The sequence below is a fragment of the Cherax quadricarinatus genome, chromosome 1 (genome assembly GCF_038502225.1).
Source record: "Cherax quadricarinatus isolate ZL_2023a chromosome 1, ASM3850222v1, whole genome shotgun sequence".
NCBI classification, from domain to species: Eukaryota; Metazoa; Arthropoda; class Malacostraca; order Decapoda; family Parastacidae; genus Cherax; species Cherax quadricarinatus.
Genome location: NC_091292.1, coordinates 83129451 through 83155005, shown reverse-complemented (window position 1 = coordinate 83155005; position 25555 = coordinate 83129451). Strand labels below are relative to the sequence as shown.

At 38.9% G+C, this 25555-nt stretch overlaps 1 protein-coding gene across 5 annotated transcripts in view; it reads left to right on the top strand.

Annotated features, from left to right (window-relative positions):
• Positions 1 to 25555, top strand: part of LOC128688670 (solute carrier family 35 member E2A) — a 100897-nt gene that overhangs the window by 57254 nt on the left and 18088 nt on the right. For 4 of the 5 annotated variants that reach the window (XM_053776644.2, XM_053776635.2, XM_053776625.2 and 1 more), the window contains 3 exons: positions 1656 to 1771; positions 2498 to 2684; positions 4761 to 4964. In XM_053776644.2, coding sequence (XP_053632619.1) covers positions 1656 to 1771; positions 2498 to 2684; positions 4761 to 4964 — 507 coding nt within the window. The remainder of the gene's footprint in view (positions 1 to 1655; positions 1772 to 2497; positions 2685 to 4760; positions 4965 to 25555) is intronic. The other variant, XM_070083228.1, reaches the window with a different exon arrangement.

The window sequence follows — 25555 nt, the reverse complement described above, 5'->3', positions numbered from 1 at the left end:
CAATCCCTAGGTACCTTCCCCTCTTTCATACATTTATTAAACAAAAGTACCAACCACTCCAACACTATATCCCCCCTGCTTTTAACATTTCTGTCATGATCCCATCAGTTCCAGCTGCTTTACCCCCTTTCATTCTACGTAATGCCTCACGTACCTCCCCCACACTTATATTCTGCTCTTCTTCACTCCTAAAAGATGGTATACCTCCCTGACCAGTGCATGAAATTACTGCCTCTCTTTCTTCCTTAACATTTAAAAGTTCCTCAAAATATTCTCGCCATCTACCTAATACCTCCATCTCCCCATCTACTAACTCCCCTACTCTGTTTTTAACTGACAAATCCATACTTTCCCTAGGCTTTCTTAACTTGTTTAACTCACTCCAAAATTTTTTCTTATTTTCATTAAAGTTTCTTGACAGTGCCTCTCCCACTCTATCATCTGCTCTCCTTTTGCACTCTCTCACCACTCTCTTTACCTTTCTTTTACTCTCCATATACTCTGCTCTTCATATAGCACTTCTGCTTTGTAAAAACCTCTCATAAGCTACCTTTTTCTCTTTTATCACACCCTTTACTTCATCATTCCACCAATCACTCTTTCCTCCTGCCCCCACCCTCCTATAACCACAAACTTCTGCCCCACATTCTAATACTGCATTTTTAAAACTATTCCAACCCTCTTCAACCCCCCCCCATCACTACTCATCTTTGCACTAGCCCACCTTTCTGCCAATAGTCACTTATATCTCACCCGAACTTCCTCCTCCCTTAGTTTATACACTTTCACCTCCCTCTTACTTGTTGTTGCCACCTTCCTCTTTTCCCATCTACCTCTTACTCTAACTGTAGCTACAACTAAATAATGATCCATTATATCAGTTGCCCCTCTATAAACATGTACATCCTGGAGCCTACCCATCAACCTTTTATCCACCAATACATAATCTAATAAACTACTTTCATTACATGCTACATCATACCTTGTATATTTATTTATCCTATTTTTCATAAAATATGTATTACTTATTACCAAATCTCTTTCTACACATAGCCAGATTTTATTCCTTCTTGTTAATTGCCTGATGGTACCACCTCCCTTGCATCATCAACATTTAACAACTCAAAATATTTTCTTAATCTTTCCGACACTTCCATCTTCCCACCTAACATCTCTCCTCATTCATTTATAACTGCATGGTCTTTGCTCTCTAGGCTTTCTCAGCTTATTAATGGGTGAGTCTAATAGCAAAGTTTGCTAATAGACTCATCCATTCTCTTATCGTCTCCTTCACCACTCATTTATCCTCTTATTTCTAACCATATACTCTGCTTTCCATATATCATTTTTATTTTTAAAACTGATAAGCTGACCCCAGTAGGGTTTGAAAATTATTTTTGCAAGACTGCATAATTATGATGACTTCTGTATGTTAATGACACTGCATAATTGCAATAGCTTCATTATATTAAGTAAATGTTTTGTTATAGGACCACAGAATTATGATAACTTCATTTTGTTAAGAAAATGGATTTTGTAAGACTGCATGATAATTTCATTTTGTTTGAAAATGTTTTGCACTATGGTACTAGATATTTATTAAGTAATGAATTTGTTGTGAATATTTTAAGAATTAAATATGTACATTATTTCAGACTTGGTACAATAATGTTTGGGCTGATAGCCATCTATTATGTGGCTGTGAGCTTTGCTGAAACTGTGAAGAGTTCTGCACCATTATTTACTGTTTTAATCGCCTATTTTGTCTTAGGTAAGTACTTTTTTCTTTTATCTTTGGCGCATTAAAGTCAACAAATCCTGTTCCTGTTTTGCAAAAACCTCATATACATTGACCTAATTTAATGCAAAAGAAATATGATTTCCTGATTTAATAATATATTTTTATTACTTTTTCTTTTTTAACACAAGGCCATCTTGCACCAAGTTGTATCCTTATATTATCAATATTCAAAAATTTGGTAACCTTTGAGTTAGGTGGCAAGTTTTACTGTTATTTGTCTTTTTACCCTAATTTGCATCTTCATCATTCTTTCTCTCTCAGTTGTATATATTTGGCTAAGAGAGTCCCATTCTTTCAATGTATTCTTTTTCATCAGTGAATTAAGTTGCCACTTTTTTCACAGGCAGTGTATAGTAGTCAAGCCAGCATGTGGAATCATTAAGTAAAAGTTTTGTATGTCCTTTTAAATGTCATTAAAGCACGGGGGCAGTTTAGTCATTTACCCCTAAAAGCAATAAGATATCAAAATAACAGATTTCATATATAGTTTTTACGTTAATGTATTAAAAATTTAATTGAGAGAATACTGCAGTGATGAATGTGAGGTTAGGAAAATTACACTACACATGTACTGAAATTATTATTTTTTAAATGTTTTTTATAAACATTTGAACTAAAATAAAGAAATAATTTTTAGCTTATTTTCTTTTTCTTTACTAAAGAAATTTAAATAACTCAAGTTTCATATCTTTTCAGGTGAACGAACAGGTGCATTTGTGTTCTTTTCACTGATCCCAGTCATGCTTGGATTAGCACTCTGCTCTAGTAATGAACTTTCATTTAGCATAATTGGATTCCTATGTGCCTTGACAACAAACCTATGTGAGTGTGTGCAGAGTGTAGTATCTAAGTCACTGCTCTCCAATAAAGCCTACATTTACAGGTGAGCTTCATAAGTTGCTTTCACACTTGAAGTCACATTGTCTACAAATTTTATAATACAATAGACTATCACCTTTTGTGCCTCCACCTACTGTGTTTCTGCCTGTTTGCAATTGAATTTTTGTATCTATTTCCACCTTTCATTCTGAAATTTCACTGCCTATTGCAGTCACTACTATTTTTTTTATCATGTCAATTTTGATAGTTAAACTGTAAAGGTTCTGTTTGTTAATTTTTTTTTTACCAGATTCATCCACTCATACTGTGTGTATGCTTATTTTGTGCATGTATTCAATTGAGAGCTCAGATTTGTTTGGTAGAGATTGATCAACAACCATGGATTTTATATTTAAATTTTTCTTAAAGATGAATTAGTACCATTAATTTTTCCTTGGTTAGTTTCTAGCCAAATGCATTTATACTTTGTGTATGATCACTCTTGTAGGTAGTAGGTTGGTAGACAGCAACCACGCAGGGAGGTACTACCGTCCTGCCAAGTGAGTGTAAAACGAAAGCCTGTAATTGTTTTACATGATGGTAGGATTGCTGGTGTCTTTTGTCTGTCTCATAAATATGCAAGATTACAGGCACGTCTTGCTACTTCTACTTACACTTAGGTCACACTACACATACATGTACAAGCATATATATATACACACCCCTCTGGGTTTTCTTCTATTTTCTTTCTAATTCTTGTTCTTGTTTATTTCCTCTTATCTCCATGTGGAAGTAGAACAAAATTCTTCCTCTGTAAGCCATGCGTGTCGTAAGAGGCGACTAAAATGCCGGGAGCAAGGGGCTAGTAACCCCTTCTCCTATATATATTACCAAATTTAAAAGGAGAAACTTTAGTTTTTTCTTTTGGGCCACCCCCACCTCGGTGAGATACGGCTGGTACGTTGAAAGAAGAAGTATGATCACTCTGTATATGCAAAGAGAGCTCACATTTTCTTGTAAGAGATTGGTCAAGGACCACAGATTTAATAGTTGAAAACCATGAGTGACTGAAAGGAGATGCTCAATGCTTGCCATCTTGAGACACTGTGGTGAGGTGGCTGGCTGTCTTGCACTGCTTCTTCACTGTCCACCCACCTACTCTTGTAGTCACTCTGTTTTTTTTTTCTTTTTAACACCTTGTCTTGTCTCTGGATATTAACCATGGAATAAAAAAGGAATACTAGATACTGGAGATGCTAAAAAGAAAACTGTGAAGAAATAAAACCCTCCATGTTGTATTAACCATGTTCATTTTCTCTGGAAGGAGTATCTTCATTTTCCATGGAAGGAATACACAATAACTGTGTCAAACATAAGCTTCCCACTGTGCTTTACTTAAGTAAGTTTATTAATATATTTTTTTTACTTAGGTTCTGGGTACATATCATACAATATTTTACAATGTTCTTGATGGCACACACATTATGAACACACAAAAAGTATATAATGTAAATTTAACCTTGGATAACTCATTTAATATTGTACACATTTGAGAGTTTAAACTTCATTTCATTCAGCTAGGACTAGTAGGTCAGCATAAACCCTCCCCACACATTTCTAGATCAACAAAAAACAACATCTACAATGTAAATTGCCAAAAACATTATGAATATTGATGATTTAAAAATAGAAAGAAAAAACTCATGACTTTTTTCAAGGTGTCATGGCACATAACCCAATTTTTTCACATATGTTGTTCATTCCACCCATCACGTCTTCACATACAGCTCCACTTTTCTGGGGCCTAACTGGCACAAAAGGTGGTTGTCTACTGTATTTTTTTCCTAGCCTTTTCTATGATTTAGTAATTTTCATTCTCCAGGAAAACATTGTGTGAAACAGCTGCTGCTTTTATTGAATGTAAAAGATTTTTACATCTGTTAGAAAATATACAATAATATTTCAGCATATACCAATACAGTAGGACCTCTTTTATCCAAAATTGTCTGGATCAGAGCTTATGTATCTTGGTTGTATTTTAAGGTTTAAATAAGACAAGTCACCCCGTTTTTGGTGGGAAACGGCCATATTAAAAATAAAAAGACGTGTTCTGTTGCCCTTACGATTTATTTTTCAACAGCCCAGCAGAGCTGCAGTTCTATCCCAACCTGGCTGCTGTGTTGCTGCAGTTTCCAACTTGGTACTTCTTGGTAGATTTTGATAAATTATACAATCAACTGGACCATAACCTCCTTTCTGCTATTATTCTGGATGGCATATCTTTCCATGGACAAACTATTACTGCGTATGTTCTTATGTCATATGTGAATCCTGTTACATACAGGTAAGTTGTGTATTATATACAGTCATCTACCTATTAGGTAGATATCTACCAACCTACTACCTAGGTAGTAGGTTGGTAGACAGCAGCCTCCCAGGGAGGTACTGCCATCCTGCCAAGTGAGTGTAAAATGGAAACCTGTAATTGTTTTACAATGATGGTAGGATTGCTGGTGTCTCATGAACATGCAAGATTTCAGGTACGTCTTGCTACTTTTACTTACACTTAGGTCACACTACACGTGCATGTACAATCATATATATACACATCCCTCTGGGTTTTCTTCTATTTTCTTACTAGTTCTTGTTTATTTCCTCTTATCTCCATGGGGAAGTGGAATAGAATTCTTCCTCTGTAAGTCATGCATATCATAAGAGGTGACTAAAATGCTGGGAGCAAGGGACTAATAACCCCTTCTGTATACATTACTAAAGTTATGAAGAGAAATTTTTTTCTTTCTTTCTTGGGCCACCCTACCTCAGTGGGATATGGCTGGTTCGTTGTTAAATATTTTGCACTGGTAGGATTGTAGTAGGCTGGTAGACAGCAACCACCCAGGGAGGTGCTACCGTCCTGCCAAGTGAGTGTGAAACGAAAGCCTGTAATTGTTTTACATGATGGTAGGATTGCTGGTGTCTTTTGTCTGTCTCATAAATATGCAAGATTACAGGCATGTCTTGCTACTTCTACTTACACTTAGGTCACACTACACATACATGTACACATTTATTTATACACACTCATCTGAGTTTTCTTTGATTTTATCTTAATAGTTCTTGGTCTTATTAATTTTCCTTTTATATCCATGGGGAAGTGGAATAAGAATCTTTCCTCCGTAAGCCATGCGTGTTGTAAAAGTCAACTAAAATGCCGGGAACAATGGGCTAGTAACCCCTTTTCCTGTAAAGATTACTAAAAAGAATAAGAAGAAGAAAATTGTCAAAGTGGGAAGTCTGAATGTGCGTGGATGTTGTGCAGATGATAAGAAAGAGATGATTGTGGATGTTATGAATGAGAAGAAGCTGGATGTCCTGGCTTTAAGTGAAACAAAGCTGAAGGGGGTGGGAGAGTTTCAGTGGAGAGGAATAAATGGGATTAGGTCAGGGGTTTCAAATAGAGTTAGAGCTAAAGAAGGAGTAGCAATAATGTTGAAGGATAAGCTATGGCAGGAAAAGAGGGACTATAAATGTATTAATTCAAGGATTATGTGGAGTAAAATAAAGATTGGATGTGAAAAGTGGGTTATAATAAGCGTGTATGCACCTGGAGAAGAGAGAAGTGTAGAGGAGAGAGAGAGATTTTGGGAAATGTTGAGTGAATGCGTGGGGAGTTTTGAATCAAGTGTGAGAGTAATGGTGGTTGGGGATTTTAATGCTAAAGTGGGTAAAAATGTTATGGAGGGAGTAGTAGGTAAATTTGGGGTGCCAGGGGTAAATGTAAATGGGGAGCCTTTAATTGAGCTATGTGTAGAAAGAAATTTGGTAATAAGTAATACATATTTTATGAAAAAGAGGATAAATAAATATACAAGGTATGATGTAGCACGTAATGAAAGTAGTTTATTAGATTATGTATTGGTGGATAAAAGGTTGATGGGTAGGCTCCAGGATGTACATGTTTATAGAGGGGCAACTGATATATCGGATCATTATTTAGTTGTAGCTACAGTTAGAGTAAGAGGTAGATGGGAAAAGAGGAAGGTGGCAACAACAAGTAAGAGGGAAGTGAAAGTGTATAAACTAAGGGAGGAGGAAGTTCGGGTGAGATATAAGCGACTATTGGCAGAAAGGTGGGCTAGTGCAAAGATGAGTAGTGGGGGGGTTGAAGAGGGTTGGAATAGTTTTAAAAATGCAGTATTAGAATGTGGGGCAGAAGTTTGTGGTTATAGGAGGGTGGGGGCAGGAGGAAAGAGGAGTGATTGGTGGAATGATGAAGTAAAGGGTGTGATAAAAGAGAAAAAGGTAGCTTATGAGAGGTTTTTACAAAGCAGAAGTGTTATAAGAAGAGCAGAGTATATGGAGAGTAAAAGAAAGGTAAAGAGAGTGGTGAGAGAGTGCAAAAGGAGAGCAGATGATAGAGTGGGAGAGGCACTGTCAAGAAATTTTAATGAAAATAAGAAAAAATTTTGGAGTGAGTTAAACAAGTTAAGAAAGCCTAGGGAAAATATGGATTTGTCAGTTAAAAACAGAGTAGGGGAGTTAGTAGATGGGGAGATGGAGGTATTGGGTAGATGGCGAGAATATTTTGAGGAACTTTTAAATGTTAAGGAAGAAACAGAGGCAGTAATTTCATGCACTGGTCAGGGAGGTATACCATCTTTTAGGAGTGAAGAAGAGCAGAATGTAAGTGTGGGGGAGGTACGTGAGGCATTACGTAAAATGAAAGGGGGTAAAGCAGCTGGAACTGATGGGATCATGACAGAAATGTTAAAAGCAGGGGGGGATATAGTGTTGGAGTGGTTGGTACTTTTGTTTAATAAATGTATGAAAGAGGGGAAGGTACCTAGGGATTGGCAGAGAGCATGTATAGTCCCTTTATATAAAGGGAAAGGGGACAAAAGAGACTGTAAAAATTATAGAGGAATAAGCTTACTGAGTATACCAGGAAAAGTGTACGGTAGGGTTATAATTGAAAGAATTAGAGGTAAGACAGAATGTAGGATTGCGGATGAGCAAGGAGGTTTTAGAGTGGGTAGGGGATGTGTAGATCAGGTGTTTACATTGAAGCATATATGTGAACAGTATTTAGATAAAGATAGGGAAGTTTTTATTGCATTTATGGATTTAGAAAAGGCATATGATAGAGTGGATAGAGGAGCAATGTGGCAGATGTTGCAAGTATATGGAATAGGTGGTAAGTTATTAAATGCTGTAAAGAGTTTTTATGAGGATAGTGAGGCTCAGGTTAGGGTGTGTAGAAGAGAGGGAGACTACTTCCCGGTAAAAGTAGGTCTTAGACAGGGATGTGTAATGTCACCATGGTTGTTTAATATATTTATAGATGGGGTTGTAAAGGAAGTAAATGCTAGGGTGTTTGGGAGAGGGGTGGGATTAAATTATGGGGAATCAAATTCAAAATGGGAATTGACACAGTTACTTTTTGCTGATGATACTGTGCTTATGGGAGATTCTAAAGAAAAATTGCAAAGGTTAGTGGATGAGTTTGGGAATGTGTGTAAAGGTAGAAAGTTGAAAGTGAACATAGAAAAGAGTAAGGTGATGAGGGTGTCAAATGATTTAGATAAAGAAAAATTGGATATCAAATTGGGGAGGAGGAGTATGGAAGAAGTGAATGTTTTCAGATACTTGGGAGTTGACGTGTCGGCGGATGGATTTATGAAGGATGAGGTTAATCATAGAATTGATGAGGGAAAAAAGGTGAGTGGTGCGTTGAGGTATATGTGGAGTCAAAAAACGTTATCTATGGAGGCAAAGAAGGGAATGTATGAAAGTATAGTAGTACCAACACTCTTATATGGGTGTGAAGCTTGGGTGGTAAATGCAGCAGCGAGGAGACGGTTGGAGGCAGCGGAGATGTCCTGTTTAAGGGCAATGTGTGGTGTAAATATTATGCAGAAAATTCGGAGTGTGGAAATTAGGAGAAGGTGTGGAGTTAATAAAAGTATTAGTCAGAGGGCAGAAGAGGGGTTGTTGAGGTGGTTTGGTCATTTAGAGAGAATGGATCACAGTAGAATGACATGGAAAGCATATAAATCTATAGGGGAAGGAAGGCGGGGTAGGGGTCGTCCTCGAAAGGGTTGGAGAGAGGGGGTAAAGGAGGTTTTGTGGGTAAGGGGCTTGGACTTCCAGCAAGCGTGCGTGAGCGTGTTAGATAGGAGTGAATGGAGACGAATGGTACTTGGGACCTGACGATCTGTTGGAGTGTGAGCAGGGTAATATTTAGTGAAGGGATTCAGGGAAACCGGTTATTTTCATATAGTCGGACTTGAGTCCTGGAAATGGGAAGTACAATGCCTGCACTTTAAAGGAGGGGTTTGGGATATTGGCAGTTTGGAGGGATATGTTGTGTATCTTTATATGTTTATGCTTCTAGACTGTTGTATTCTGAGCACCTCTGCAAAAACAGTGATAATGTGCGAGTGTGGTGAAAGTGTTGAATGATGATGAAAGTATTTTCTTTTTGGGGATTTTCTTTCTTTTTTGGGTCACCCTGCCTCGGTGGGAGACGGCCGACTTGTTGAAAAAAAAAAAAAAAAAAAAAAAAAAATGTGTGAAAGAGGGGAAGGTACCTAGGGATTGGCAGAGAGCATGTATAGTCCCTTTATATAAAGGGAAAAGGGACAAAAGAGATTGTAAAAATTATAGAGGAATAAGTTTACTGAGTATGCCAGGAAAAGTGTACGGTAGGGTTATACTTGAAAGAATTAGAGGTAAGACAGAATGTAGGATTGTGGATGAGCAAGGAGGTTTTAGAGTGGGTAGGGGATATGTAGATCAAGTGTTTATGTTGAAGCATATATGTGAACAGCATTTAGATAAAGGTAGGGAAGTTTTTATTGCATTTATGGATTTAGAAAAGGCATCTGATAGTGGATAGGGGAGCAATGTGGCAGATGTTGCAAGAATATGGAATAGGTGGTAAGTTACTAAATGCTGTAAAGAGTTTTTATGAGGATAGTGAGGCTCAGATTAGGGTGTGTAGAAGAGAGGGAGACTACTTCCCAGTAAAAGTAGGTCTTAGACAGGGATGTGTAATGTCACCATGGTTGTTTAATATATTTGTAGATGGAGTTGTAAAAGAAGCAAATGCTAGGGTGTTCGGGAGAGGGGCTGGGATTAAATTATGGGGAATCAAATTCAGAGTGGGAGTTGACACAGTTGCTTTTTGCTGATGATACTGTGCTTATGGGAGATTCTAAAGAAAAATTGCAAAGGTTAGTGGATGAGTTTGGGAATGTGTGTAAAGGTAGAAAGTTGAAAGCGAACATAGAAATGAGTAAGGTGATGAGGGTATCAAATGATTTAGATAAAGAAAAATTTGATATCAAATTGGGGAGGAGGAGTATGGAAGAGGTGAATGTTTTCAGATACTTGGGAGTTGACGTGTCGGCGGATGGATTTATGAAGGATGAGGTTAATCATAGAATTGATGAGGGAAAAAAGGTGAGTGGTGCATTGAGGTATATGTGGAGTCAAAAAACGTTATCTATGGAGGCAAAGAAGGGAATGTATGAAAGTATAGTAGTACCAACACTCTTATATGGGTGTGAAGCTTGGGTGGTAAATGCAGCAGCGAGGAGAAGGTTGGAGGCAGTGGAGATGTCCTGTCTAAGGGCAATGTGTGGTGTAAATATGCAGAAAATTCGGAGTGTGGAAATTAGGAAAAGGTGTGGAGTTAATAAATGTATTAGTCAGAGGGCAGAAGAGGGGTTGTTGAGGTGGTTTGGTCATTTAGAGAGAATGGATCAAAGTAGAATGACATGGAAAGCATATAAATCTATAGGGGAAGGAAGGCGAGGTAGGGGTCATCCTTGAAAGGGTTGGAGAGAGGGGGTAAAGGAGGTTTTGTGGGCAAGGGGCTTGGACTTCCAGCAAGCGTGCGTGAGCTTTGTTATATAGGATTGAATGGAGACGAATGGTACTTGGGACCTGACGATCTGTTGGAGTGTGAGCAGGGTAATATTTAGTGAAGGGATTCAGGGAAACCGGTTATTTTCATATAGTCGGACTTGAGTCCTGGAAATGGGAAGTACAATGCCTGCACTTTAAAGGAGGGGTTTGGGATATTGGCAGTTTGGAGGGATATGTTGTGTATCTTTATACGTATATGCTTCTAAACTGTTGTATTCTGAGCACCTCTGCAAAAACAGTGATTGTGTGTGAGTGTGGTGAAAGTGTTGAGTGATGATGAAAGCATTTTCTTTTTGGGGATTTTCTTTCTTTTTTGGGTCACCCTGCCTCGGTGGGAGGCGGCCGACTTGTTAAAAAAAATATATATATATATATATGGGACATACACAGATGATAGCCAAGAAATGAGTGAGATACTAAAGTCCCAATATGACTCGGTGTTCAGTGAGCCACTGCCCGGACTAAGAGTCGACAATCCAAGTGAATTCTTTATGAACGAAACCGTGCTGTTACGTCGTTGACTCTGCTGTTATGTCGCTGACTGTGTTGTTATGTCGCTGACTGTGCTGTTACGTCGCTGACTGTGCTGTTACGTCATATATACATGTATATATATATATATACACTAGGTAGTAGGTTGGTAGACAGCAACCGCCCAGGAAGGTACTACCGTCCTGCCAAGTGAGTGTAAAACGAAAGCCTGTAATTGTTTTACATGATGGTAGGATTGCTGGTGTCCTTTTTTCTGTCTCGTGAACATGCAAGATTTCAGGTACGTCTTGCTACTTCTACTTACACTTAGGTGACACTACACATGCATGTACAAGCATATATACATACCCCTCTGGGTTTTCTTCTATTTTCTTTCTAGTTCTTGTTTATTTCCTCTTATCTCCATGGGGAAGTGGAACAGAATTCTTCCTCCGTAAGCCATGCATGTTGAAAGAGGCGACTAAAATACCGGGAGCAAGGGGCTAGTAACCTCTTCTCCTGTATATATTACTAAATATGAAAGGAGAAAGTAGGTAGTAGGTTGGTAGACAGCAACCATCCAGGGAGGTACTACCGTCCTGCCAAGTGAGTGTAAAACGAAAGCCTGTGATTGTTTTACATGATGGTAGGATTGCTGATGTCTTTTGTCTGTCTCATAAATATGCAAGATTACAGGCATGTCTTGCTACTTCTACTTACACTTAGGTCACACTACACATACATGTACACATTTATTTATACACACTCATCTGAGTTTTCTTTGATTTTATCTTAATAGTTCTTGGTCTTATTACTTTTCCTTTTATATCCATGGGGAAGTGGAATAAGAATCTTTCCTCCGTAAGCCATGCGTGTTGTAAAAGTCAACTAAAATGCCGGGAACAATGGGCTAGTAACCCCTTTTCCTGTAAAGATTACTAAAAAGAATAAGAAGAAAATTGTTTTCTTTCTTTTTTGGGTCACCCTGCCTCGGTGGGAGACGGCCGACTTGTTGAAAAAAAAAAAAAAAAAAAAAAAAAAAAAAAAAAAAAAAAAAAAAATGAAAGGAGAAACTTTCGTTTTTCCTTTTGGGCCACCCCGCGTCGGTGGGATATGACCAGTGTGTTGAAAGAAAGAAAGAATATATATATATATATATAATTATTTTCTCTTCAAATAAAAACAAATTTGGATTTAGAAAAAAAATTCCAAAATTCTGTCATTTGGGAGATGGCCGACTTGTTAAAAAAAAAAAATGGATTGCTGGCCTATTCATTCTATTTCAAGCTCATATAAGATGGCAAGTACACTTTTATTGTTCTGTGTACAGGTCCGCCATCACAAATCCAGCAATCAGTTATTCGGTTCCTTCAGTTATTCAGCACTAATTTTGGCTAGCATAATTTCAAATTTCCAGGGTCGCCACACCAACCTGCTGGTACTGTTTGGTGGCGCTACTTGCTGCATAAGTTATTCCAATTTTCTTTTTCTCCATTTATTGTTTTAACCTGCTTACTTTTAGCCCTAACCATGGTTCCAATGAATAAAAGAAATGCTTCTCATTATGTAAAGCACCTACACAGTACATTATCCATTAAAGATAAGGTGGCTTTGAAGCCACTGTCGGTTGCCATGAGCTCAGTCTCATGAAGCAGGAGAATATGCTTTATTATTACGCTAATATCAACACTACAGCTTATTTGCCTATCGCAATTGATCTAATATGACATAAGAAACAATATACTAAATAACATAAAACATGTTAAATACTCCAGAATGAATAATATTTGGCATAATACCAAGCAGTTCGACGGAGGTATGAAGAGGATATGGTATACAAATACCATTCTCCTATCCCTGTTTTGGGGCTTATATTAGAGAAAACGGAGTGTAGCACAGGGCTAACTGTGATATACACTCGTACTGCACCATAAACCTGAAAAGTTATTTTCTCTATTTAGATTATCACACATAGCAGCATATGTGTAGAGAACCTAGGATAACCCAAAAAAAGTCAACGTGGCTTATTTTTAGTACCTGGCTTGGGTTAGCCATATATGATTTTTGGTAAATATTCGATTCCCAGTCAGGGTAGAAACATTAGGCATGTTTCTTTACACCTGTTGTCTATGTTTACCCATCAGTAAATGGGTACCTGGGTGTTAGCTGGCTAGTGTTGGTGTTATCCTGGGACACTGATGTATGCATAACTATGCATAACAAGCGGCTTTCTATACAGTAGTATGTCACTGATGTCAGCTAGGCCTGTATAACTTGTACATGTATGTGTAGTAAATAAGGATATTATTATTATTATTATTATTATTACTATTATATTATTTTCTCAGTTGTTTGTTGGGTTATCGTATTCAAACTTGGGCAATGTATGATGGAAAGATACTTCTTCACGTACACCAAAAATGAAAGAAATCAGACCATAAACAGCGGAGTTCCCTTCTCAGCCATTAGCGCCCGTTTAGCGGTATATTTTTGTATGGTTGTTATGGTTATATTCTCATTTTTTCGGTTTCATTTGATAGAATGAAAGATATATTACAGAAATAGATATGATTTTGATTGCTTTCATGATGAAAAGTACCTTGAAATTGCGTTCACAGTAGCGAAAATGTTCTATTCTTTAGCGAAGCTCAAGAGTAAACAAATGACGTCACCGTCCAATACCTGTCCGCCTGCCAGTCTAAATTCCAGTACGGAGTCAAGAATGGCTTGGCATTACATGTATTTATACAATTATTACAATAATGCAGCAGTCTGCATAACAGTAAATCTTCTATTTTTTTGTGAATAAAAATTCCAAATGAAAAGCAAGAGTAATGTAAGAGGGGCCTCTAGCAGTGACTAATGAACAGAGAAAATGTTATTTTAGTGCCAGAAATGTCTGGATTGTTTATTCTGGGCCCTATTTTGAAATTGGCATCTGTTGAAATTTGTGTGAAATCGGCCAAATTGCCAATTTCTGACCACTTTATTGGGTAGTTGAAATAAGTGAATGGGCGGTTTCTTGTACTCAGTCGACAAACTAGGAGTAAGTAAATAAGTAACTTTATTCAGGTATACACAAATACAGTTACATAGATTATCATACATAGCAGTGTATGTATAGAGAACCTAGGATAACCCAGAAAAGTCAGACAAAGTGACTTATTTCCAGTACCTGGCTTGGGCTTGCCATATATGATTTTTGGTAAATATTTTTTTTCTCTCAGTTGTTTGTTGGGCTATCTCATTGAAACTTGGGCAGTGTATGATGGAAAGATGCTTCTTAACGTACAACAAAAATAAAAAAGACGGACGATAAATAAGGGAGTTCACTTCTTGGCCATTAGCCGCCTCTTTGCAGTATATTTTCGTATGGTTTTTATGGTTGTATTCTCATTTTTTTGGACTCATTGATAGAATGGAAGATATATTACAGAAATAGACATAATTTTGATTGCTTTCATGACGAAAAGTACCTTGAAATTGAGCTCAAAGTAGTGGAAATGTTCGATTTTTGCTATGTCCAGTGAACTGTGTAAGTCAAGTTGGTTAATTTTATTAAGTATATTCTAACCTAACCACTCTGTAATCTGGCAAACTCAGTAATCCGGCACACTACAGATACCAATGAGGCCGGATTTGTGATGGAGGACCTGTACTTATATTTGGTATATTTCTACAATAATTTTTTCCAATTCATAAAAAGAATTAGAAGAATGAGCCATATTGGTGATTATCACAGGAACCTTTATCATTTATGACTTTTTGGAAAACTGGAAAATCTAGGTAAAGGAGAGCCCTCTTAGGTTCCTGACCCCATACGATAAGTGAAAATTGCCAGCAGGTGGAAAAGAACGTTTTTTTTTTTTTTTTTTATAACCCTTTGAAGGTCTGTCCTGTAGTTCTATAGCTTTGAAGCCAGGGTCCAAGCCGTAGTTCTACTCCATGAGCTCAGCTCACTCAGATAAGCTGTGAGCAGTAAATATGGGCCTAGATATGAGAGAGTGCATCTATGTGGTAAGTGTGCACTATATAAAACAAATCCTGCAGCACACAGTGCATAATGAGGAAAAAAACTGCGATCGTGTTTTTTTTATTAAAACAGTGACTTTGCGGTGTATTTTCGTATTTTTTTTTTACAGTTGTGTTCATGGTTTCTTGGTCGCATTTGATAGAATTAAAGATAAATTACAGAAATAGAGATGATTTTGATTGGTTTTAGTACTGAAAATGGCTTGAAACTGAGCTCAAACTAGTGGAAATGTTTGATTTTTGTCGATGTTCAAGGGTAAACAAATCACATCACACATCCAATACATGTCAGCTGGTGGGTCTAATGTGCATTGCTAAATGAGCTGATATTATTTATACAATTATTACAATATTGCATAACAGTAAATCTATTTTATGGTGTGCATAAAAATTCAACATGTCAATAAAGTGGAATTCATTTGTAAAGCCTAGAAACATAACTAATAAATAGAAGAAATGTTATTTTAGTGCCAGGAATGCCTGCATTGTTTATCCTGGACCTTATTTTGAAATTGGAACATTTTTAACTTTGTGTGAAATTGGTCAAATTACCAATTTCCGATCACTTTATTGGGTAGTTGAAATAATTCATTGAGCAATTTCTTGTGCTCAGTAGATAAAACAGAAGTAATACTAGCAAAATAACTAAGAATTTGGTCAACTGGAATACAACCTGTCCTCACTTAACGACGGAAGTAGGGACCTAAGACCCCGTCAGTAAACGAATTCGTCGCTAAATGAGGAGCATACTGTAATGGTAGTGGATTTGTCAACCATCTTTGATATTGTTTTAATGTTACCTATACACTATTTATAACATTTCTGGTATACAGTGGACCCCCGGTTTGCAATATTAATCCATTCCTGAGAGCTCATACTAAACCAAAATTATCGAAAAGTGAATCAATTTTCCCCATAAGAAATAATGGAAATCAAATTAATCCGTGCAAGACACCCAAAAGTATGAACAAAAAATTTTACCACGTGAAATATTAACTTTAATGCACACAAACTGAAGAAGACATGCACAGTTTGTAGTACTCTACTAACAATAGAATACATGACACTTACCTTTAATGAAGATCTGGTGATGATTGATGGGATGGGAGGAGGGGAGAGTGTCAAACTTATTGTTTAGAAGGGGAATCCCCTTCTATTAGGACTTGAGGTAGCAAGTCCTTTTCCGGGGTTACTTCCCTTCTTCTTTTAATGCCACTAGGACCAGCTTGAGAGTCACTGGACTTCTGTCGCACAACATATCTGTCCATGGAGGCCTGTGCCTCTCGTTCCTTTATGACTTTCCTAAAGTGGTTCACAACATTGTCATTGTACAGGTTGCCAACACGGCTTGCGGTAGCTGTGTCAGTGATTTTCATCAAAAAAGGTTTGCACTTCAAGTCACTTTGCATACATTTCCTTAATCTTTGAAGTAGACAACTTCTTCAATTTCTCTATCCCCTCCTCCGAAGGAGTTTCCCCAGGTCTGGCCTCTTGCTGTTCAAGATGATCTAGCAGCTCATCAGCGGTTAGTTCGTCATTGTCCTCCTCCACCAACTCTTCCACATCCTCCCCACTAACCTCTAACCCCAAGGAATTCCCCAATGCCACAATGGATTCCTCAACTGGCGTAGGATTCCTAGGGTTAGCCTCAAACCCTTCAAAATCCCTTTTGTCTACACATTCTGGTCACAGTTTTTTCAAAGCAGAGTTCAAGGTCCTCTTAGTCACTCCCTCCCAAGCCTTACCTATAAGGTTTACACAATTGAGAATATTAAAGTGATCCTTCCAAAACTCTTTTAGAGTCAATTGAGTGTCTGTGGTCACTTCAAAGCACCTTTCAAACATAGCTTTTGTGTACAGTTTCTTGAAGTTGGAAATGACCTGCTGGTCCATGGGCTGCAGGAGAGGAGTGGTATTAGGAGGCAAAAACTTGACCTTAATGAAGCTCATGTCCCCAGAAAGTCGCTCTGCCAAGTCTGTAGGATGACCAGGGGCATAGTCTAATACCAGGAGGCACTTAAGGTCTAATTTCTTTTCAATTAGGTAATTTTTCACATTGGGGGCAAATGCATGGTGTAACCAGTCATAGAAAAAGTCCCTAGTGACCCATGCCTTACTGTTTGCCCTCCACAGCACACAAATTAGCCTTGAGGATATTCTTTTGCCTGAACGCTCTGGGAGTTTCTGAGTGATACACCAATGAAGGCTTCACTTTGCAATCACCACTAGCATTGGCACACATCAGAAGAGTAAGCCTGTCTTTCATAGGCTTTTGTCCTGGGAGTGCCTTTTCCTCCTGAGTAATGTAGGTCCTGCTTGGCAATTTCTTCCAAAACAGGCCTGTTTTGTCGCAATTAAACACTTGTTCAGGTTTCAAGTCTTCACTGTTTATAGTAATCCTTGAATTCCTTCACATATTTTTCAGCTGCTTTTTGGTCTGAACTGGCAGCCTCACCATGCCTAATCACACTTTGTATGCCACTATGATTCTTAAATCTTTCAAACCAACCTTTGCTGGCCTTAAATTCACTCACATCACCACTAGTTGCAGGCAATTTCTTTACCAAATCGTCATGCAACTGCCTAGCCTTTTCACAAATGATCACTTGAGAGATGCTGTCTCCTGCTATCTGTTTTTCATTTATCCACACCAATAACAGTCTCTCAACTTCTTCTAACACTTGTGGTCGCTGTTTCGTAATCACAGTTGCACCTTTTGCAACAACAGCTTCCTTGATTGCCGTTTTCCTGGTCACTATAGTAGCGATGGTTGATTGGGGTTTTGTATACAACCTGGCCAGCTTCGACACACGCACTCCACTTTCGTACTTTATAATTATCTCTTTCTTCATTTCAATAGTCATTAGCACCCTTTTTCTCGAAGGGTTGGCACTAGAAGCTTTCTTGGGGCCCATGGTGACTTATTTTGCAAAAACAAGCACCAAAAGCACTGTGATAATATGGAATGTACCGAATGTATCCTTAGATGCGAGCACACTGGCTGGCTTGTAAACACTGGCACACACGGGGCAGTTCAGGCCACACGTGGACACGTCTCGGACAAATCGCGTATACCGGGTTTTTTAACGGGAACCAAGGCAAAATTTTTGCGTTAAAATGTATCGAATACCGGATTTATCGGATACCTATGCCATCGCAAACCAGGGTCCACTGTATTTCTAGATGTTTATACAGCAGTACACCATATATTGTAATAAAAAGAATTGAGGAAATCAGCTCCAATATACATTATTTAGGTATAAATACTGGTCAGAGAGCCTGTCATAAGTCCGAGGCGTTGGTAAACGAGTACGTCACTAAGTGAGGAAAGGCTGTAAAGTAATTGGCCTAACCTGGGAGTCAAAGTGGGCAAAATTGCCGATGTGCAAATATCACTGATGCAGCAAAATTCACGAGAGGAGTAAATTCATTAGTTTTACATCAAATTTCATACGTTTTGTTTTCTTACCTTAATTAAGAAAAAGATTCTCTACAATTTCACAAGAAAAAATAATTTTTTTTTTAAATTCTTGGACCCTGTGGACAAGTTTCAGATCAGAGGTCTGGACCCTGAAAGGGTTAAGTGCACAATACAACTAGGCATAAAAAAAATAAAAGAGTAAAATAAATACAGTGGTCCCTTGGTTATTGGCTGTTCCGCTTATCGGCCAGTGTTTCGGCTTCTGGTTATCGCCCGTTATTTCGCTTATCGGCCATATGGGACAGGTCAACCCACCGCCGCCTTTGTGGGTTGACGCATGTCTCTGGGCAAGTGAGGAAGCTTCTGCTTGTTCATGCAAACATTTCACTATAATCCATTGTTTTTGGTGGTTATTTATTAAGTGCAACTGCGAAATAAGTACCCATGGCCCTAAAGAAAGTTCCTAGTAAAGTTCCTTTGGTAAAGAAAGTAAGAAACGCGTTGGAATTTAAGAAAGAAATTGTAGCAAAGTACAAGAGTGGTGGTGGTAGTGATAGTGGTAGAGGGTGGTAGTGATGGTGGTAGAGGGTGGTAGTGGTTGTGATGGTGGTAGAGGGTGGCTGTGATGGTGGTAGAGGGTGGTAGTGGTTGTGATGGTGGTAGAGGGTGGTAATGGTTGTGATGGTGGTAGAGGGTGGTAGTGATGGTAGAGGGTAGAGCTGCAAGACCATCTGGAACAGCAACAGACCACAGCTTAGGAAATTGCTTCATAGGAGGAGGAAGAGAGAGGGGAGAATGTGCCTTCTTCAGTGATTAAGGACATGTGTGCAAAGTGGAATGAGTTGCAGGGGTACAGTTACTCTCAACCCCCTCTCTCCTCCTCCCTATCTTCCATAAGCCAAGAAGAGTCTTCAATAAAGGTATGTAATACTGATTTAATTGTTCATGTATTTATTTTATTTAGTTCTCATTGTTTTGTATATGTAAAACTATAATTAATCTTTAAAAAAATATGTTTTTGTGAATATTTTTGGGTGTCTGGAACGGATTAATTGTTTTTTTAATAAGTCGGCCATCTCCCACTGAAGCAGGGTGACCCAAAAAGAAAGAAAATCCCCAAAAAGAAAATACTTTCATTATCATTCAACACTTTCACCTCACTCACACATTATAACTGTTTTTGCATAGGTGCTCAGAATACAATAGTTTAGAAGCATATATGCATAATGATACACAACATATCACTCCAAACTGCCAATATCCCAAAATCCTCCTTTAAAGTGAAGGCATTGTACATTCCATTTGCAGGACTCAAGTCTGGCTATATAAAAATAACCAGTTTTCCTGAATCCCTTCACTAAATATTACCCTGCTCACACTCCAACAGCTTGTCAGGTCCCAAATACTAATTTGTCTCCATTCACTCCTATCTAACATGCTCATGCACACTTGCTGGAAGTCCAAGTCCCTCGCCCACAAAATCTCCTTTACCCCCCTCCCTCCAACCTTTACGAGGACGACCCCTATCCCGCCTTCCTTCTCCTACAGATTTATGCGCTCCCCATGTCATTCTACTTTGATCCATTCTCTCTAAATGACCAAACCACCTCAACAACCCCTCTTCAGCCCTCTGACTAATACTTTTATTAGCAACCATAAGTTTTTTTTTTTTTTTTTAACAAGTCGGCCGTCTCCCACCAAGGCAAGGTGACCCAAAAAGAAAGAAAATCCCCAAAAAGAACGTACTTTCATCGTCATTCAACACTTTCACCTCACTCACACATAATCACTATTTTTGCAGAGGTGCTCAGAACACAACAGTTTAGAAGCATATACAGTGGACCCCCGCATACCGTCGGCATCACATAACGTTCAATCCGCATACCGCTCGCTTTTATCGCAAAAATTTTGCCTCGCATACCGCTCAAAAACCCGCTCACCACTCTTCGTCCGAGACGCGTCCAATGTGCGCCCTTAGCCAGCCTCACATGTGCCGCCGGTGGCATTGTTTACCAGCCAGCCTCCGCGGTAACATCCAAGCATACAATCGGAACATTTCATATTATTACAGTGTTTTTGGTGATTTTATCTGCAAAATAAGTGACCATGGGCCCCAAGAAAGCTTCTAGTGCCAACCCTACAGCAATAAGGGTGAGAATTACTATAGAGATGAAGAAAAAGATCATTGATAAGTATGAAAGTGGAGTGCGTGTCTCCGAGCTGGCCAGGTTGTATAATAAACCCCAATCAACCATCGCTACTATTGGTGGTACAGCTGCTGCTGCTGCTGTAGCATCGTCTGCTGCTGCTGTAGCACTGTCAGCTGCTGCTGCTGCTGCTGCTGCTGCTGTAGCACCGTTGTTGGTGTGGCTTATTGAGAATACCAAGAAACAATTAACCCCAGAGGATTTGCCACCCAGAATAACCCAAAAAAGTCAGTGTCATCGAAGACTGTCTAACTTATTTCCATTGGGGTCCTTAATCTTGTCTCCCAGGATGCAACCCACACCAGTCGACTAACACCCAGGTGAACAGGGAAAAATGCCTGGAACTAGTGCTCATATTAGTGAATTTAAAGCCAGCAAAGGTTGGTTTGAGAGATTTAAGAATCGTAGTGGCATACACAGTGTGATAAGGCCTGTTCTGGAAGAAAATGCCAAACAGGACCTACAGTACTCAGGAGGAAAAGGCACTCCCAGGACACAGTGTCTCATCAGTCATTGCTGCATCTTCAATAAAGGTAAGTGTCATTTATTCTTCATTTAGTAGAGTAGTACATGCACAATATATATTGTGCATTTTTTTTTCATACTTTTGGGTGTCTTGCACGGATTAATTTGATTTCCATTATTTCTTATGGGGAAAATTCATTCGCATACCGATCATTTCGCATAGCAATGAGCCCTCTTGCACGGATTAAAGTCGCTATGCGGGGGTCCACTGTACTTATCAAGATACATAACATATCTCTCCAAACTGCCAATATCCTGAACCCTTCCTTTAAAGTGCAGGCATTGTCCATCCCATTTCCAGGACTCAAGTCCGGCTATATAAAAATAACCAGTTTCCGTGAATCCCTTCACTAAATATTACCCTGCTTACACTCCAACAGCTCGTCAGGTCCCAAATACCATTCATCTCCATTCACTCCTATCGAACATGCTCACACACGCCTGCTGGAAGTTCAAGCCCTTTGCCCACAACACCTCCTTTACGCCCTCCTTCCAACCTTTTCGAGGATGACCCCTACCTCGCCTTCCTTCCCCTATAGATTTATATGCTCTCCATGTCATTCTACTTTGATCCATTCTCTCTAAATGACCAAACCACCTCAACAACCCCTCTTCAGCCCTCTGACTAAAACTTTCATTAACTCCACACCTTCTCCTAATTTCCACACTCCGAATTTTCTACATAATATTTACACCACACATTGTCCTTAGACAGGACATCTCCACTGCCTCCAACTGCCTCCTCGCTGCTGCATTTACAACTCAAGCTTCACACCCATATAAGAGTGTTGGTACTACTACACTTTCATACATTCCCTTCTTTTCCTCCATAGATAATGTTTTTTGTCTCCACATATACCTCAACGCACCACTCACCTTTTTTCCCTTCATCAATTCTATGATTAACCTCATCCTTCATAAATCTATCTGCCAACACGTCAACTCCCAAATGTCTGAAAACATTCACTTCTTCCATACTCCTCCTCCCCAATTTGATATCAAATTTTTCTTTATCTAAATCATTTGATACCCTCATCACCTTACTCTTTTCTATGTTCACTTTCAACTTTCTACCTTTACACACACTCCCAAACTTGTCTACTAACCTTTGCAATTTTTCTTTAGAATCTCCCATAAGCACAGTATCATCAGCAAAAAGCAACTGTGTCAATTCCCATTTTGTATTTGATTCCCCATAATTTAATCCCACCCCTCTCCCGAACACTCTAGCATTTACTTCTTTTACAACCCCATCTATAAATATATTAAATAACCATGGTGACATTACACATCACTGTCTAAGACCTACTTTACAGTGAAATAGTCTTCCTCTCTTCTACACACCCTAACCTGAGCCTCACTATCCTCATTAAAACTCTTTACGGCATTTAGTAAATTACCACCTATTCCGTATACCTGAAACATCTGCCACATTGCTCCCCTATCAACTCTATCATAAACCTTTTTTAAATCCATAAATGTAATAAAAACTTCTCTACCTTTATCTAAATACTGTTCACATATATGCTTTAGGAAAGGTAGGGGGTGTGTGGACCAGGTGTTTACAGTGAAACATATAAGTGAACAGTATTTAGATAAGGCTAAAGAGGTCTTTGTGGCATTTATGGATTTGGAAAAGGCGTATGACAGGGTGGATAGGGGGGCAATGTGGCAGATGTTGCAAGTGTATGGTGTAGGAGGTAGGTTACTGAAAGCAGTGAAGAGTTTTTACGAGGATAGTGAGGCTCAAGTTAGAGTATGTAGGAAAGAGGGAAATTTTTTCCCAGTAAAAGTAGGCCTTAGACAAGGATGTGTGATGTCACCGTGGTTGTTTAATATATTTATAGATGGGGTTGTAAGAGAAGTAAATGCGAGGGTCTTGGCAAGAGGCGTGGAGTTAAAAGATAAAGAATCACACACAAAGTGGGAGTTGTCACAGCTGCTCTTTGCTGATGACACTGTGCTCTTGGGAGATTCTGAAGAGAAGCTGCAGAGATTGGTGGATGAATTTGGTAGGGTGTGCAAAAGAAGAAAATTAAAGGTGAATACAGGAAAGAGTAAGGTTATGAGGATAACAAAAAGATTAGGTGATGAAAGATTGAATATCAGATTGGAGGGAGAGAGTATGGAGGAGGTGAATGTATTCAGATATTTGGGAGTGGACGTGTCAGCGGATGGGTCTATGAAAGATGAGGTGAATCATAGAATTGATGAGGGAAAAAGAGTGAGTGGTGCACTTAGGAGTCTGTGGAGACAAAGAACTTTGTCCTTGGAGGCAAAGAGGGGAATGTATGAGAGTATAGTTTTACCAACGCTCTTATATGGGTGTGAAGCGTGGGTGATGAATGTTGCAGCGAAGAGAAGGCTGGAGGCAGTGGAGATGTCATGTCTGAGGGCAATGTGTGGTGTGAATATAATGCAGAGAATTCGTAGTTTGGAAGTTAGGAGGAGGTGCGGGATTACCAAAACTGTTGTCCAGAGGGCTGAGGAAGGGTTGTTGAGGTGGTTCGGACATGTAGAGAGAATGGAGCGAAACAGAATGACTTCAAGAGTGTATCAGTCTGTAGTGGAAGGAAGGCGGGGTAGGGGTCGGCCTAGGAAGGGTTGGAGGGAGGGGGTAAAGGAGGTTTTGTGTGCGAGGGGCTTGGACTTCCAGCAGGCATGCGTGAGCGTGTTTGATAGGAGTGAATGGAGACAAATGGTTTTTAATACTTGACGTGCTGTTGGAGTGTGAGCAAAGTAACATTTATGAAGGGATTCAGGGAAACCGGCAGGCCGGACTTGAGTCCTGGAGATGGGAAGTACAGTGCCTGCACTCTGAAGGAGGGGTGTTAATGTTGCAGTTTAAAAACTGTAGTGTAAAGCACCCTTCTGGCAAGACAGTGATGGAGTGAATGATGGTGAAAGTTTTTCTTTTTCGGGCCACCCTGCCTTGGTGGGAATCGGCCAGTGTGATAATAAAAATAATAAAAAATAAATATATGCTTCAATGTAAACACTTGATCTACACATCCCCTACCCACTTCAAAATCTCCTTGCTCATCTGCAGTCCTACATTCTGTCCTACCTCTAATTCTTTCAGTTATAACCCTACCATACACTTTTCCTGGTATATTCAGTAAACTTATTTTCTATAATTTTTACAATCTCTTCTGTCCCCCTTCCCTTTATATAAAGGGACTATACATGCTCTCTGCCAATCTCTAGATACCCTCCCCTCTTTCATACATTTATTAAACAAAAATACCAACCCCTACAACACTATATCCCCCCCCTGCTTTTAACATTTCTGTCATGATCCCGTTAGTTCCAGCTGCTTTACCCCCTTTCATTCTATGTAATGCCTCACACACCTCCCCCACACTCACATCTTGTTCTTCACTCCTAAAAGATGGTATACCTCCCTGTCCAGTACATGAAATTACCGCCTCCCTTTCTTCGTCAACATTTAAACGTTCCTCAAAATATTCTCGCCATTTACCCAAAACCTCCATCTCCCCATCTACTAACTCCCCTACTCTGTTTTTAACTGACAAATCCATTCGTTCCCTAGGCTTTCTTAACTTTCTTAGCTTTCTTAACCGTAAATATCATTCAAAAATACACCTGAAAGTTGGTGTTTTGAACCAAAAACACAGTCAGAGTTTTTTTGTTCTCGTTATGGACTGCGTGCTGCAGGATTTTTTTTTTCATAATGTGCACATTGACCACGCAGACCCATTCTCTCACATGTTGGTCTACCAGCTTTCTCCTGCTAGATTTGAAGCCACTAGAATTTTGGTGTATTAATACATCACCGACACTGGCTTTTAAGCCTTACCTGTATGTCACCAACAGTGAAAGGGTTAAGACTATACATACATGTATTTTAAGGTAAGTAATGAGTGTACTGTATGTGTATTTTATCGCTTTTGGCTGCTTTAAATATCATACCTACCCACACCTACCGCTACCTACAAATAAATACTATTCACCTTTCACCCTACATTAAGACTACAAATATTTTAATGTAAGTAATGAATGTACTGTGTATTTATTTTACATTTAATTGTTTTTAATGCCTAGTTATACTGTTATCTTAATATACTATATTAATAAAACTTTTATCTGGCATTTGTATGCATTTTTTTTTTTAACACATCAGCCGCCTCCCACCGAGGCAGGGTGACCCAAAAAGAAAGAAAAAACTTTCATCATTCAACACTTTCACCATCATTCATACATAATCTCTGTCTTTGCAGAGGCGCTCAGATAAAACAGTTTAGATATCCCTCCAAACTGTCAATATCGTAAACTCCTCCTTTAAAGTGCATGCGTTGTATTTCCCATGCATGCATTGTACTTCAC